The 16,598-nt window shown below is 35.5% G+C and overlaps 2 protein-coding genes across 12 annotated transcripts in view; one reads left to right on the top strand and one right to left on the bottom strand.

Moving 5' to 3' along the window:
* PREPL (prolyl endopeptidase like) overlaps nucleotides 1–16,598 on the top strand; it is a 28,113-nt gene that overhangs the window by 2,972 nt on the left and 8,543 nt on the right. For 7 of the 11 annotated variants that reach the window (XR_003254611.1, XM_026072250.1, XM_026072253.1 and 4 more), the window contains 10 exons: nucleotides 892–1,092; nucleotides 1,658–1,724; nucleotides 2,555–2,761; nucleotides 6,154–6,277; nucleotides 9,292–9,508; nucleotides 11,259–11,444; nucleotides 12,921–13,124; nucleotides 13,868–14,043; nucleotides 15,432–15,648; nucleotides 15,858–16,007. Coding sequence is in view for 10 of the 11 variants with exons in the window: in XM_026072250.1 (XP_025928035.1) it covers nucleotides 892–1,092; nucleotides 1,658–1,724; nucleotides 2,555–2,761; nucleotides 6,154–6,277; nucleotides 9,292–9,508; nucleotides 11,259–11,444; nucleotides 12,921–13,124; nucleotides 13,868–14,043; nucleotides 15,432–15,648; nucleotides 15,858–16,007 (1,749 nt within the window). In the remaining variant the exon portion in view is untranslated. The remainder of the gene's footprint in view (nucleotides 1–891; nucleotides 1,093–1,657; nucleotides 1,725–2,554; nucleotides 2,762–6,153; nucleotides 6,278–9,291; nucleotides 9,509–11,258; nucleotides 11,445–12,920; nucleotides 13,125–13,867; nucleotides 14,044–15,431; nucleotides 15,649–15,857; nucleotides 16,008–16,598) is intronic. The other 4 variants (XM_026072251.1, XM_026072256.1, XM_026072252.1 and 1 more) reach the window with 2 other exon arrangements.
* PPM1B (protein phosphatase, Mg2+/Mn2+ dependent 1B) overlaps nucleotides 6,295–16,598 on the bottom strand; it is an 84,641-nt gene continuing 74,337 nt past the window's right edge. The window contains exon 13 of the mRNA XM_026072259.1: nucleotides 6,295–6,927. Within this exon, the coding sequence (XP_025928044.1) occupies nucleotides 6,912–6,927 (16 nt within the window). The 3' untranslated portion in view covers nucleotides 6,295–6,911. The remainder of the gene's footprint in view (nucleotides 6,928–16,598) is intronic.

Genomic DNA, 16,598 nt, shown 5'->3' with positions numbered 1-16,598 from the left:
CAAAACAACAGTTCTTGGCTGCAGAGTGAGCATGGTGTATAAGTGTATGCTGGTTTTTAAGTTTAAAGACATTTACATAATATATTGGATGTTATAAAATGCTACTTTGTGTCATCTGTGCACTGTTATGTACTGTAATATATGATACTTAACTTGTTATTTGATCAAATTAAGAGATTTTACAGCAAGCAAAAAGCAAGCAATTTTGTGTTAGCAGTTTTAACACATTTTTGACGTTTTAGCAGGAGGAGACGTGACTTTGTTGGCAGGCAGGTAGCAGTAGTCCGCTCATGGCTCTGTCCAGAAAACCAGATTCATGAGCTTATTCTTGATGAAAATTGTTGCAGAACTTGTATCGGTTCACTGCTTCAGTTTACTTTCTGGCCCTAAGAACATTTAAACTGACGGTTTTGAGGAGGTGGAGCAAGGACCAGAACAAGCAGCCAGGACTACTAGCTAGAATGGAGGGGGCATTGCTGTCAAGAGAAGGAAATGAGAAATCATAATCTAAGATAGGAAAACAATGAGAAAACACCTCTGAAGAAAGAAAAGTAATACAATTCAATAAAAATTAACTGGAAAACCAGTTCTAGGACAAGAACAAACACATTCACATATAATCAATTAAGAGTATACATTAATAGTAACCTAAATTTTGAAGAAGAGACCTCAATAAATTTTTCAAAAGTACATTTGAAAATTCTCTCCTAAAACATCAGGAAGAACTGAAAAGAAAACTTCATCCCAACTGTTTTTTAATGACTCATACTATTGTAATAATGCAGTTATTTTGTGGGTCCATAGCTTAGGAAAGATTATTATTATCTCATTGATATATTCMTATTTGAATAGAGTGCTGGCTTACAGCCATTGTTGTCTTTCCTTATTTAGCAGGAAACAACAAAAGTTTCTCGCAAAAGAAAAAAAAATCCATCTGTAATAACATCAGAGCTTTTGTACAAGGACCTTCTGAGATCAGAGCAAGAAAACTGGAATGAAATTTCAGCAAGTTATGAATCTATGACAAAAAGAATCAAGCAAAAATTAGAGGGATTGCACAACAAGTATACATTCAATTTGAGCAGCCCAAGGGTAAGTGGCAAATAATACAAAAATTTGCCATGATTTGGTGCAAATAAAAGACAGTGAAGCCATTCCTGCCATAAAATGCTGTTTCACTGTTTATTTTATGGTTGTGGTTTTGATTTTTGAATATTATTATAACTGTGTTTAACATAGAGCATGTTTTTAAAACAGCTCATATCAGTTATGAAAAGTGTATTTGAATTTAACTTCACCATGGTCAAAAACAAATTATATAATAATCATCTGACTTTTTGACAAAGAACTTGAGACATTTTAAATTGCAAGAGAAAATGCAGGTGATCTGAGTAGTTCATTAAGTTTAGAGGACAAATAGGTAGCTTAATTACTCTAACTTCAGACATCTTTCTGATGCACATAACTCCTTCATTCTCCTTTTCAATATCAGATATATGCATTACATTTTCTTTCATTTGTGTACATTATAATTGTGTTTGACAGAACACTGATTGAATAGAGGGGTTCTAAGAAAATAGTCCAATCTTTAACAAATGACCAAGCTTTATTTTACATATGTATTGGACTTGAAACACATTTGTTTTGCATTTAACAGATTAGGTTTGGAGAGAATGTGTACTTTGAAGAAAATGGCTGCATATTTCTTTCAAAAGCAGATGATGGTAAGAGATTTCCTCACATGGTATGATTGTGAAAAATACTCTGCATGTATCAATTATTTAGGGTATTTTTCTTACATTGAAGCTTAATTGCTTGGTTTCTAAAAATAATGTAACCATACTACAAATACAATATTTTGATAAAATTCTTTAATGATCAGTAAATAATTTTAGAATCCTGAATCTGAAAAGGTGGGGTGAAAAGAATTAGGGAATAGTATATATGGGTACATATCAATGTAGATATTTATCATCTTCTCTCTATTTACAGTATTCCATGTTTACTAGGATAATATGGTTAAGTCATCTTGTATTGCTCTGATAATATAAATACTATATTAAGATTTTCATCATAAATTGCTGTTTTGGGATGCTGGTAAGTTTCTGGAGAGGGAAGAGAGAAGTCATTTCTTTTCAGAGTCCGGGCTTAAAACTTTAAAAAAGGCAAAGTACATTCATCCTTTTTTTATTTACTTCTGAGAGGGTAAAAAAAATTGGTTACTAATTGTATTTAGTAAAAACAACTGTATTTCAGGTATCTGAATTTTAAAATTTAATACATTCATCAGAAGCCAATATCTATACTTTTGAAATAATTTTAAAAATAAGGAGAAAGCCTTTTTCTTTGGATCTGTAATTTTTTGTTTATTTTCAAAAAATGTTTTTGCAAGTATCTCATAAAACAAATATTTGGTGCTAATAAATTCCAGCAGTATACTTGTGAATATTGCAGGCAGACTTGTTAAATCAAGTTATTGATTATTAACAGCTCCTGTTTGTTTTGTCAGTTCCTTAATTACAGCATTTTTTGTTATCTGTATTGTTTTATGCAGTAGATGAAGCAAATGCTAACGTTTTATTCAGTACTGAAGATATTGGCTTTTCTGATGCCCATATTCAACAGATCAGAATTTCGCCAGATCAGAGGTATATGGCTGCCAGCTTAAAAAGTGAAAATTCTGAAGAGGCCACCTGTGTTATTATGAAACTTGATCATTTTCCTGTCATGGAAAAAGTCATTCCAAATATTTTTAGTTTTGGTAAGTTGTTTATAAATATCCTGTGGACCACACCAACTTTCAATAAAACGTTTTTCTTAGCCAACAAAAAAAATTGCTAGTATTTGTTTTAAACAAAATAAGGAGGTAATATTGCTGGAGGTAATGCTCATAGTTGTTGAATTGTTTCTTATTAGACAAATGTCTTTTTCCACACTGAATAATTTTTTACAAGTTATTTGATGTGAATGAAAGTAAATCCTTTCATGGTACAAGTGTTCCTTCATTGTAAAGGCAAGCATTTATATGTGTTTGAAAACTTATGCACATCATTCTTTTTACTGAATTCAACATGCTTCTGTAAAAATTTACTGACATAACTGTTTGCAAGATAAGGGTCTTTTTGAGAAATTTTCTAGATATTGAACCCCTGCAGCTACAACTGAAATCACTGATAGCTGCAGGCATTCAGCTCTTCTGAAATGTGCGTAAGTGCTAAGTGCTGAGCATTGGCAGGAATTTCCAGTGGACTCCAGGATGTGGGTTACAATTCAGAGTCCATTGAAATAAGTTAGGACTTCTTTCCATGATTTTTGTGGACTTTATTGCACCAGAATAGATTAATGAGCTTTATTTTGCCATTAAAATAAGCAAAGGTAAACTGAAAAAGAATGGGAAATCTTTCTGTTTTATARCATATTAAAGAATATAGCAAAGAGAGTGCAACAGTGTATATAATATTCCACATCTTCTTGTATTTTGGATTATAAGATTATTATTGTTGGATGTCATCAAGTATACACAGTGCAGTAAGTAATTTGACTGGGCAAGAATTTTAAAACTCTTAAGTAAAACTTCCTGCTTACCAAAATGAAAATGAACAATAATTCAGTGTTTGCACAATTGAAGTTTATAATGCCTGTTGAAAACCAGACCAGGAAACAAGCCAGTGGTATTTTCCACCATACTTGACTGAGTGTGTAGGTTTGCCTGGAAAATTTAATACCTCTAAAAAAACCTAACTCCATGTTAACTCTGTAGATGTGACAGATTACAGCTGATAACAGAGTACAAAAAATGACAAATCAGAATGGTACTGATAACCATTTTGTACAGGTTTAAGTGAGATGCAGAACAAGAGAAAGATTTTATGACCACTTGCAAAGTATATGCTCACATTGGATGATGTGCAATAGCAGACAGACAAATGAAAGCTCTTGGAAAATTTACATTTGCGGTTATTTAAAAGCTAGCCTAGAAAAACTTGGATTTCCCTAGTAAAGGCTCATCTTTACAGTGAAACCTCAGCTGTCTGTGCACATTGGAGCCACGCTGCTGTTCAAATAGCAATTGTTTATATTACTTCAGTGTGATAAGTACTCCGATGTTGTACTGAAAATTAATATTTATGTGTAAGATGGCATACAACGACTCTTTGAACTGTATATACTAAACATCATTACTCTGGTGGCTACAGGAGCAGCAGAGACAGCAGTAATTTAGCTGGATCATTCAGATTAATAAACTTTGGGTTAGTGAGGCTTCCCTGTTTTTGTGTTTTGAATGTTGGGGAACACATACACAAGCATGGAAAACTGGAGAATTTTTATTTCAGCAGTACCCATGAGGCATGTGCCGTGTCTCTTCTCTACATGGCTTGCATGCAATCATATGCAATGTTGCAGATCTTATGTCCTCTTTATTATCTTGCTGACTCTATGTAAACTTCTTTTACTCTGTTCAGCCTTGGACCATTGTCAGCTGATGTAGGCTTTTTTTTAATACTTTGAGATTCTTGATCTGTAGGACTCAAAGCTGGAGAAATCTTTTTGCGGCCTGCCCCAGCCTCTGGGATATAAAGGTGCTGTCCTCAGTTCCTTGTCAACTGCAGCCTGCCTTTTTTCAGCATTGGGTCCAATGTTTATGGAGCTCTAGAAACCACTGTCAGTCACTTCACTGCTGTAATGGATGTTTTCCTGTCTGCCCCAGGCGTGAGGCGATGTGTACTGATACAACATCTTACTTAAGTCACACAGTAGATACAGTGCAAAGATATCCCTGCATGCTTTCCTGATCTCTGTTCGGTGTTTGTTATGATGGCTCTGACAGTGTTAAATACCAGCTAGTATGAGCATTTGGATTCTCTTCCCCTGACATTCAGACTGAGAGGTACTCCATGCTCACTCTTTAGCTCAGTGGTCTGTCAAATCACGACTGGCACTCCTGGATGTCTTGGAGCTCAGGGGATCAATAAGATTTCTGAAAGGACTGTTAGGGTCCCTCAGTAGAACTGAACCTCTTTCTTAATTCTTGGTGGAGTTTGCTTTTTGATGACTGTGCTCCCTTCTTCATCATTTACCACAGACTTCATAGCTATTATTTCAACAAAAAGAATGAGGAGGTTCAGGTCCATGCTATGGTCTTTTGCAGGCTTTTTAGGCTTTGGCTATTAATCATTCTTTGCCCTTTGACATCATGAATATAAAATCCTTCCTTCTGAACCTTTGCCAGTTAGACAGAAGGCAAGCCATCTCAGTGAAGTGATTCTTCCATTGATTATTTGTGTTAAAGGTCTGGTAAAAAATAGAGTAGAGGCAGCTACTTGTAGCATTTGGAACTGAAGCTAAATGACATTAGTGAGGATTCTGCTGAATTTCTCTACTGCTGACATCTGCCACCTGAAGCTTGTTTTATCCTTTCCTCTTGAATTACACCACTGTCAGATCACCCAGGATGATTTAACATTGGGGGTAGGAGTCCTTTGCCCTTTCAGTAAGGGATTTTGGGATCCTCCACCAGGCAGGTAAAGTATTGTGAGGACTCTAAATTTTTAGAATTACCAGGGTGAGAGTGTACATACAGATGAGCACTGGAGAAGAAAAGGTTATGTAGCTGTAACTAGTTTTCATGAGTGATTGCCTGTGTGTTGCAGCTACCACCTATCTCTCAGATTTCTAAGAGGAGCCTTAGTGTTTCCAAAGTAGAGACATTGTTAGGAAGAAGCACGAGCTGAACCTTTTCTATGTGCATGCAAGACTTTGCCGAGTGGTCCTCACTAGTCCATGTGGGTACTGAGATAGAGATTTCTGGTCTTACTGCTTGTATAAGGAATGGTCATGATACATATGCAGCATATCTTGAAGAAAACAGATGCATGTAAGTAATGTTTTTTTCCCCATCCCTCTTTTAAAGCAAATCAGAAGTATTGAATTGACTACAGAGCCAGTGATTATCTTAATTTAACTGGAGCAGAAGGGCCAAAAATAATTTAGCATTGTATTAATTAGATTTACATTCTCAAAACAACTTTTTTCTCTATATAATTTGTCCTCCAGACTTGCTTTTTGACAGCAAAAACATTAGTTTCTTTTAGCTTTTCTTTCAGTAGTACAATATACTGTTCCAAATTTGATACGCATTTGTCTTTTTTCCAGAATGGGCTACAAGTGATGTTCTGTTTTACACAAGTCAAAAGAATCTTAAATGCCAGGAAGTGTTTATGACAACTTTCACTAATGAGAGACATACTAAATTAGTTTACACAGAACAAGATGCAAGGTAATACTTATCTAAAATATATTAAGTCCTTCACATATTCTAGAGTATTTTATATGTAAAATATAGCTTACTTGGAAAAAAAAAATCTTCCATATCATATTCCAAATGGTATAAGTCATTTAAGTTGTGTTCTATTGTCAGTATTGCCATATGCAGTCTGAGAATGCTCCGTTCTCCTCTTGATTTGTGATCAACGAAGATTTAACTTTTCTCTGTTACCTCATGAGTTCAGCTGAGTTTATAAATGTCAAGGTCAGTCTCAGGACAGGGTGTCCTTTAATGAAAGTGTGATGGTTTCAAACAGGGTACATCAGACTGTGGATTTCATTTTGTTTTCTCTGCTATTGATGTCTGATGCATCTTTTAAAAAACAGAGAAGTTCAGGCGAATCCTTGCTCTGGGTAATGGATGAGCAAAATCATTATAGCATTCCCAGAGACAGAACTATTGTTGACTGAATACCCTCTCAATAACCTTTCTTTAAGCAGGGTTTAGGAAGACAAGAAGGTTCTTGCTAAATTGTATGCAGAACTAGTTTTTCAGCCATGTAGCATGAAGRCGTCAGATTTATATGCTATATTGTAAATATTTGTGATTATTCTTCATCCAAAGTTACAGGTTCAGTAAAGAAATTTCAATTATACTTCCATCTGAAAAAAAACAGAGAAAAATCTACAATTGAGATGGAGTAAATAAGATCCTTTTTTCCAGCTGTATTTAATACATACATTTTTAAAAGCAAGGTACACTGACCTGACACTTCCCTACAGGGAAACTGTTGGCATAATTCTGAAGGTCATAGTCATTATAGTAAATCTAAGAGAAACTTACTCTRAAGGTTCATCTACTAGTGCAGCTTATAACTGAACTCACTTGTCGGTGGGAGAAGGCAAGACATTCTTTTGTATTGCCATTGTTCTATATCTCACTAACTCTTTTACTTGCAATCAAATATTTTTTAGAAGCCGAAGATTTCTTGACCTCCTTAAAAAAACCCACATTGACAACTACAAAAACTATTGTGATATCAAGGCCTGGGTACTTGTGGAGAAGTATAGCCTGCATTTCAGCTTGACTCCTTTAGAAATGAGGTCAGCAGAGCTAAACTGTTGGAATCCTACTGAATGCAGTATCTAGCTCTTGCAAAATTTGCGAGTATTAAGAGAGGCAGGAGGCTGATTCCTTGCAGACTTCAGAAACTCAGCTCTCCCTGTCCTCCTAAAGATGTCAAGAGGATATAAATAGGAAAACCAATAATAACAAAAAAAGTACTGGAGTTTCTCCACCTGCAAGTAATTAAAAGCACCAAAAATGCTATCTAAAGCTTCCTTTCCTTCAGCAGGCAAATATTTTGAAGCCTAAAAGGATCATTATTGCAGTCATGTAATCTGCCCTGCGTAACACAGATTATGGTACTCAGCCCTGCAGTTTCTTCGTGAAATCTTCTGGAGCTTTGTGCTGGAGGTAGTTTTTCTCTAAGATATCCACTCCGAGAGATTCAAAATGACAAAGAAAGTGCCATGTCCCAAATGAGACATTCCAATTAGAATCATTCATTTAGAAATGTGAATCTGACTTTCAGCCTGAACTTGTCTAGTATTAGTATCCAGCCACTGGCTATCATTATGTTTTCTGTTGCTAGATTTTAGAACCATTTAAAATCAGTAGATATTTTCTTGGGCTATGCTATTTTGGTTTGTTCGTGCAACTTCTTAACTTTACCTTGGACTGAACATACCGATCTTATTATCGTGGAGGAAAAAGCCTTTTTCCAGACTTTGAGTTACTTTTTCTGCATGCTTTGCAAAGTTATGTATAAATTTAATATAGACACCAAAACTGGATACAGTAACTATTTAATTAATTCTGCATATGGAAATAGTATCATTACCCTGCCTTTACTGGTATTCCTCTTCAAGGTCTCTGTGGTCTCTAAGATACAATACAGCTGTGTGAGCAGAGTTGCTTTTCTTCAAACTAGCTAATACCAAGTTTTGTACAGGATCTATTATTTTGGTATCTAACACTTGATATTTGACATCTCTTTCAGTAAAATTACTCCTAAACACATCACAACAAACCTTTGTACAGTTATTCAGAAAGAACAGGACAAAAAATAGAGGGGAGATATCTTCAGAGAAACTTTTTGTCTTTTCCTACTCTCCGTATTTATCTACATCAAACCTCAAATAGGTACAATCAAGGCTGTCAAGAAAATCAAAACACATCATTTTTCCCTCCCATCATTTTTCCTATCTTATGCCCATTGTTGACCCAATCAGCCTTAGACCTTGGAAGCAGCACTGAATTGAATCATATCCAAAGCCAAGCAATATTATTTTCAGAGGTTTTTTTCAGAGTTGTTTTCCTTCTGTTACTTTGTCTCCATATATGACTTTTTGTTTGTTTGCTCAGTTAATTCCTTTTCTTGCTTCCAGCTTTATCACTTCAGCATGGTCAACCTTGTTTCATATAGGCTTCTGTGCTTTTTAAAAAAGTTAGTCTTTATGTGTTGTTAGCTTCAGCCAAAGTTTAGATCAGTAACACTTAGGCTATTTATTGATTTATAGTAGCTCCTATTTTTCTTGGATTATTCCTGTTCCCATGTGATGTCCTTTATTAATTTTAACTATCCTTTATTACTTTTTTTTGAAAAAGGCTTACTAGCTCGATAAAGATTTCTAGGTTTTGCATGAATTTTACAGCCTGTATGCATCTGTGACCTTTCAGTCCATCTCAGTGATACAAAAACATGAATTCAGTTAGGCAACAACTCAACTGCTCTCCTTGCAGATTTCAGATTTCACACACAAAATTATGATTTTCTGAATCCCAGGAAAATTGCAGCAGAAGTGGTTTTGGGAACCACATAGTCTGGAACTTCTCCAATCTAATTATAGGCATGCTATCTCTTACCTTGTGGTTAGAATCACATGATTTTGAAGCAACTAAAAAAGTGATGTATTTTTTAAATGTTAATCAATTTTAAGCTTAGTTTTATTTATTGCTTGCAGATTTTTTGTGGACATATATTGCACAAAGGACAGGCGTTTTCTTACTATCAACAGCAACAGCAAGACAACCTCAGAAGTTTGGCTGGTTGACTGTAGCCATCCTTTTAAGTCACCTGTTCTTGTACAAGCACGAACAAAAGGGGTCATTTATCACATTGAGCACAGAAATGATGAGTTATATATTCTTACTACATATGGAGAGCCTGCAGAATATAAGGTAATCTTAACTGTTAATAAGATTAGTAGTATTCATTCAGGTGCATGTTACAGATCATATAGACATAGTGAGGCTAGCTTTTAATTCTGTGCTCCACAGCTTACTGAAATAATTTAAGAAAATTAGACATACAGAGAACTGCATGGCATCAAAGACTGACAATAGAATGTGGAGTCTTTCACCTGTAGCATGCTGATTTGACTCTAACTAACTCATCTGGTAACAAATGGAAATGATTATGCTTTAACTGCCATTTGCCCTGTATTAAAATAAGTTGGTGATTTCAGTCTTTATAACCAAACAGCCTGTACTTCAACTGGCCACGCTGAAAGCACTTATTACATGTAAATCACCAGTGGATTAATATACGAGAATTAAACTGACTTTTGCAAATTTTTCCATAAATTTACTTCTGTCCATGCCAGTTTTTCTAGTGACAGTCTCGCGTTTTCACTGGCTGCTTTTCCTTCATAATGGTAGTATAATAATAGTATCTCAGAGAGTATACCACCACTTACTGAGAAGAAATGCTCTCCTGCTCAGATGGCAGGTTCTTGTCTTGTATGTAGTGCACAGCTGGGAAGTGCTGACCTTCAGATATGAAAACGTCACCTTCCGTCAATGCAGTATATATCCAACTTACTCATTTTTGCGTACGCAATCAGGAATATCCAATGCAGTTACTCAAATAATCTCATGAATTTTTGAAAGTATTTATCTTCTTTTGAAGCGAAAACCCTTACTGGGAGAAAAAATAGGTAAGTCCAGCTTGCTGATCTTTCCTTCCCTGCACTGGCTCTAACACCTATGTGACCAGGAGATGAAAAAGTTCAGCATTTTTTGCTTGTTTGTTTGTTTTTTTAATAAGTTTTTTAATGTTGGATCAGCTAGCTGAATGAGTTCACCACTTGGCTGATTAAGTACTTGTTTGAGTACAAAGCAGGCACGGGGAACTCATAGGAAGAGCGGAGAGGGCAGGATTGTGGCAGTTCAGATTTAGGTTTGTCACCTGTGTAGTGTAAGCCTTTTGCTTTGTATAGCAGCTTTTCTGCTGTGAAAAGAAATTGGGCTGGAGCTTTGACAGGAGCTTCCCAAAGACAGTTAAAAGACATTTTTAAACTTGAAATGGGCAGGTTTTAGTAGATAGAAATAAGAATAATTAATTTCCAGTTATTTTAAAGGGCTCTCTTCTCTATTTAAGAGTTAGACAGAAGTAAAAAAGAATTTGTAACTAGCACTCTCCCTGCCAGCTGTGTCTTTGCAGAACAGGCCCTTCCTCCCAAGCTCACTTTCAACAAACTTTGTTTGAAAGGGGAGGCTGGAAAGGCCTGGGGTGTTACAGGCAGAAGAAGTAAGAGAACCATAGTAGGAGGAGCTCAAAGACTGGAGTTTAGACAGAGAGCCTGTGACTGCTTAGGTGAGCAGGCAGCAGAAGCAACCTTCCCGGAGACCCCCTACCCTGCCCTGTTCCCCTTGTCCCAGGGGACTCTGCCAACCTACTGATCTTAAAGGAGTGTAATACAATTGCAAACAGAGTTGTAAAAAAATAATGGCTGTCTGTCACACACATCTCTCCTGCTATCAGTAAAGGTAGTTTAAAAGCTTCCAGCTTTAGTTAGGCCAAAAAAAACCAACCAACACTTTCACCATAACAATGCTGTATGAGATCACCTGTATGTCTGTACATCTCATTTGTTAACTCTTATTACATCTCTTAGTAATGCAGGGTTGTTCTTTTTTGCTTTTGTAGTTGATGAAGGCACCAGTAGCTTCCAGTGGCATGGAGAACTGGCAGTTATTTTATGCACTGGAGGAAAAGACCAAGCTAATAGACTTGGAGATGTTCAGTAATCACTGTATTATGTTCCTGCAACACACCGGTCATCTTTATTTAAATGTGATTTCTTTTGTTTCTCATTCAATTCAGTCAATTAAGGTATGTTCTAGATTGTATTAAGCAGCATAATATTTTTTGTAGTGCTGTATTAAATTTTTCACTATAACATATACTGAAAGCAAAGATAAATTCCAAGAGTCGAGGTGGTATGGAAATTATAACAGTGACAATTTTGTCATCATGACTAATTGTATTACCTGAGGATGTTCTTCAGGATTTCACATGGTGGCTTACTGTAGCGCTTACAAAGTTTCAAAGCAGTTATACTGTGAGTCAGTTCCTTTTTTAGCTTATTACTGTCAAGCTTTTTACCATATAGCCAGTTTCTAATGTACTATTTTGTAGTACTTGATTTCCCTAAACATTCTTAGTTTTACTGGGCTTATTTTTTGGTTACACGCCKCAGTCTAAGCAAAGAAATAAGCCTGGCTCTCCCAGAGGAGAGAGATTTGAACATTCAGAAGACAAATATGGACACCATCCCATAAAAAAATGAGAAAACTGATATTGCAGTACATTTTTTGCAAATATTTTTTCCCTTCTCTAGTTGGTGCTAAATACTTGTGGATTAAAGACAAGGTGACTCAATTCAAAAACATGATTTTTGGAAGCCATTCAGCCAAATTATTTAATAGGGCTTTTTCAGGGCAACAAACCAATCTGAATAACTCATAAGTTTATTGCAACAAGTCACCAATGGTATATTCTATAAAATGGCTACAGATAAAGGTTTTTAAACACAATGCTCTGTTATGGTCTCTGAAACCTTTGATTTTTAAAAATGGTTGTAGTTTATTTATTCAGAAAAGGTCTGCAGTTACTCTGTAGAACTTTGACTTTTGCTGCCATTTCAGAAGACTCTAGCAACCTAACCCAAGTAAACTGTGGCCTGGCAGAGGGTTTGACTAAGTTCCTGCTGCTTTCAAAGAATGAATCTTGATTTCTTTTATTCTTGGCAGAGTTAAAAATCTTACATATAATAGCAGTAAGTGTCTGAGGGTGAATGCGCCAGGAAAAGGTTTTGTTCCTCACAATGGCTGGCACTAGGAACAAAGTTAAGAGGCAGGGGTTTTAAGTGGCTTAGCATTACTGAGCTAACTCGCAGCAAAAGCATAACAACTGATATGGACTTGGCTGCATAATGTGTTGAAGTAGAACTGGAAATCAGAGGGGAAATAGATTCTGCATTGTTTTTAAATTTTTAGATCCTATTTGAAATACAGTTTTAAAAAAAAAAAAAACTGTTATAATGCCCATTTTAAACTGGATTTGAATTTGGATTTATTTTCCAGTTTATTTCTTGTTGAACTTTAGTTAACTTTTTCCTTAAGACTGCTAGATAAAGTCTTTCACTTTCTGACTGTTTCATTACTGAATTTTAAAGAAAGGCAGGTTGTGCTAGGTATAAACTGAAGATAATTAGCTTGGTACTCAAAATCTTTGCCTCTGAAGGGCACACTAGGCAAAGTATAGAAGCAGTGTAAGGGTCTYACTTAAAATGCTATGTTTTCTCAGCTGCCTACGTGGGCCTGTGCATTTGAATTGGAATCTCATCCTGAACATACCACCAGCACTTGCTATTTTCAGCTCAGCTCCCCAGTACACCCCCCCAAGTGCTTTGCATATTCATTTAAAGAAAATAATCTCATTGAACAAGCTGAGCAAGAGGTACCAATTATTAAGAATTGTCACACTACACGTTTACTTGCTAAAAGCAAGGTAAGATTTTTCAGTCCTTTCCCTGTTCCCTTTATTCTTCCCTTCCTCCTCTCCCATTTAAAGAAAATGCATTTGGCAGGGAATAGAGATTAGCACTAACTGCTCTTTATATTTTTTTTATAGTTACTAAACAGTGGGTGTTTTCTTCACTGCTATAGAAAAGAACAAGTCGTGATAAGATTTTTTTTTTTTAATTAATCTGGGTGTGCTAGAAGGGATAACAGTACATGATGAGCCAAGAAGCTTTGTATAATATAACTTGGACTTGCTAGTTGATGGATGGTATCATATTCTGTAAGATTAAAAAAGGATGCCAGTTCTTGAAAAGAACACCCCCCCCCCCAATGTCTACACAGTACAAATCAAGAAAGGAAAGTTTTAACAGCCTGAGTATAAAAAATTAGAGATGTTAATAAAGAGTTTGTGCTGCAGTAAGTGGTAAACTATTTTGTTAATAATAGATATTCTTGGTGTTAAAGGGGGAAGGAAGACTTGGGTGCTTTGATAGTTTAAAAACACCTCAGGTGTTGCACTTAAATAAATTTTATACTCTGCATCCGTAAGTCTACACAGCAGAGGTTCAGTCTCTTGCTTTATTTTTCAAGAGTGCTTTGTACAAATCTAAGTGAAAAAAATTACTGTAATCAAAAAAAACACATTTTAAAATAAATAAAGTTTTCAGTGCCATGTGTCATTGAGATTTCTGAAATGTCCTTTATTATAAAATACTCCTTCATTTCCAGGATGAAACTTTGGTGCCAATTACAGTTTTTCATAATATAAATTCTAAAGAACTGCACAGGAAACCACTTCTAGTTCATGTATATGGAGCTTATGGCATAGATTTGAACATGAGCTTTAAAGAAGAGAAGCTGATGTTAATTGAAGAGGGTTGGATATTAGCATATTGCCATGTTAGGTAAGTCAAATATAAAATGAAATTAAGATTTTTTTTTCTAATGGGACACAGACATTTCTTGATATGAAACTGAGCAGGTACATAAATTTTTTTTTCACATAGCTGTACCTGCTCCTTCCTGCTGTTCACTTTCCACCTGTTTCTAGAATGGTTAAATAGTTTTTAACAAAAAATAAATTTTCCTAAGGAAAACAAAAAATTAAAAGACCACATATTGGGTTCAAGTTTCTTAAGTCAACAGTATAGTTGTATTTAACTTTCAATCTTAAGATATCTCAAAACTTCTCATCTTGTCCTTGCACAAAAAATTTTTGAGGAAGATGTTCAAATTGCAGTGCTGTGCTACCACCCTCTTTTTCCTGGGGTATTGTGTACTAATGTTCAACCTGCCTTCTGAAAAGCATTTGCCTTTCTACAACGGTAACTAAGCGTTTAACCTGCATCTCTTGTTCTTTTATTGGCCAAATCCTCTGTCTCCTGTTTAGCTACAAACCTGCTAGTTTTATAAAACCGCTATGTACAATAGGCTTCACATTTTCATTGAGATAATAATTCAGTAGATAAAGAAGATAACAAAAGACTCACTTTAGTGAGGGGAAGGAAGGGGGGAAAATGAACAATTGTTTGAAATACCACTGCCAAAACAAATTCAGCATACAAATATATTCACAGTCTGATAATGCAGTGGCAAGCATTGTGTGGCTCTTCCTCCCACAACTGTGTCTTTTGACATTAAGTGGATCCTACTTATTTTAGAGTGGTAGTACCAAAGAGGAGGAGTACCAAAGAGGCAGACTAATCAGTGAATTCATTTTAAACTTGAGAAAGGAAACTTCAGGTAGCTTAAAACCAAAATTGCAATTGTCTAAAAAGGAACATAAATTTCATTCAAAAACTCTGTAAATATTACAACTTGTAATGTTTCATGTAGTATTCAAAATTCACAAACTAGAAAAAAAATGAAGTTGACTGACAGCTTCATAATTTAAGCTACACAAAAGGCAAATCCTGAGTGTTTCAGTGAGGAACTGAGAAATAATACTCCCAATTATTTTAATGAGCGTTAATGATACAAAAAGGGAAGTAACACTTCCTAAAGTGCTGCTTTACCTATGAGTTCCAGGATATAAGCACAGAGGGATGGATTGTGCATGTAGTGCCTTTATGCTGTTTGGGTTTTCACCAATCATCATACAAGGACTTTTTAATTTGCATTTTGTGTATTTCTGCCATAAAGGACAGTAAAGACCCAAATAGAGGAAGGAAGAGTTAATTGGGAAGGCAAGCTGTTTTTGCAATTCTGTGGCTGCTGCTGTCCTTCGTTATCTGAAGCTTTGCTGTGTAATGTTTTCCAGAGAGACTCCAACTTGAATTGTTTTAAATTTCAGGGGTGGAGGAGAGCTAGGCCTGAGCTGGCACAAGGATGGATGTCAGCACAATAAACTCAAAGGTCTCCAAGACCTTAAGGCTTGCATTATGCTGCTGCATGAACTAGGATTTTCTCAGCCAAAATATACAGCACTAGCAGCTGCCAGTGCTGGAGGAGTTCTTGCAGGAGCCCTGTGCAACACTGATCCAGAACTTATCAGAGCCATGGTCTTACAGGTGAGGTGTTGCAGATATCTTATAGAGTACGAGGTTGAACTGTATTTTCTGTTTCATTTCACCAGTTTCAGAACTGGAAACATTCCAATTCAAAATTCACATTTATCATTTGTTTGAAAATACCTTGGCCTAGGTATTTGAGGTCCTGTGTCACATTTGCCAACTTTTTTTTCTTTTTTCTTTTTTCTTTTTTTTAAATAACTTTGAAGGCTCCTTTCCTAGATGTTCTAAATACAATGATGAAAACTCATCTCCCACTGACAATGGAAGAACAGGAAGAATGGGGAAATCCATTAGCAGATGAAAAAAGTATGAAGTATATCAAAAACTATTGTCCTTACCAGAATATTAAGCCACAGGTAAAATTGCCCTTTCTATGTCAAATACTGTAGTAATAAAAGCATAGCAGTTTATAAGAAAATAATGAGAAGTGGGTAACTGGAATTTTTTTTAATTCTGTTTTACCCTTTCAGTGCTTTAAAATCCAACACTTACAAAAACTGACCTGCTTATTTGTGCTAAAATGAATCGTTAATACAAACAGAAATTATTTCAGTAATAATTAGCAATATTTGGGGTCATGACAACTGTTGAAATTAACTGAACTCCTTCCCTTAAATGATCAATTGCCTTCAAAAGCTGTTTTTGTTACAGGACAGCCATGAAGTAATGTATTTAATAGATTATTGTATAACAGATCCCAACATGTAAAATACTTTTCTTCCCTTGTGTGGAAGTTCCATTGTTCTACTGGGTTTTCCAGACTTCCTCACAAGAGGAAGGAGGTATTTTCCACAAAGAAAATACCTTTCAAAGACAAACAATGAAATGGAAAAAGGAACTATGGCTTTAATATTGTCATCTCAGAGGAAATTTTACTTTATGTGAAGTGATGTGCTAGCTGTGTTACATAGCTTCATTAATAAGTAAAATCTCACTACATAAAACAA

The sequence above is a fragment of the Apteryx rowi genome, unplaced genomic scaffold (genome assembly GCF_003343035.1).
Source record: "Apteryx rowi isolate R43461 unplaced genomic scaffold, aptRow1 scaffold_34, whole genome shotgun sequence".
NCBI lineage: Eukaryota > Metazoa > Chordata > Aves > Apterygiformes > Apterygidae > Apteryx > Apteryx rowi.
This window is presented reverse-complemented; position numbering and strand designations above follow the sequence as displayed.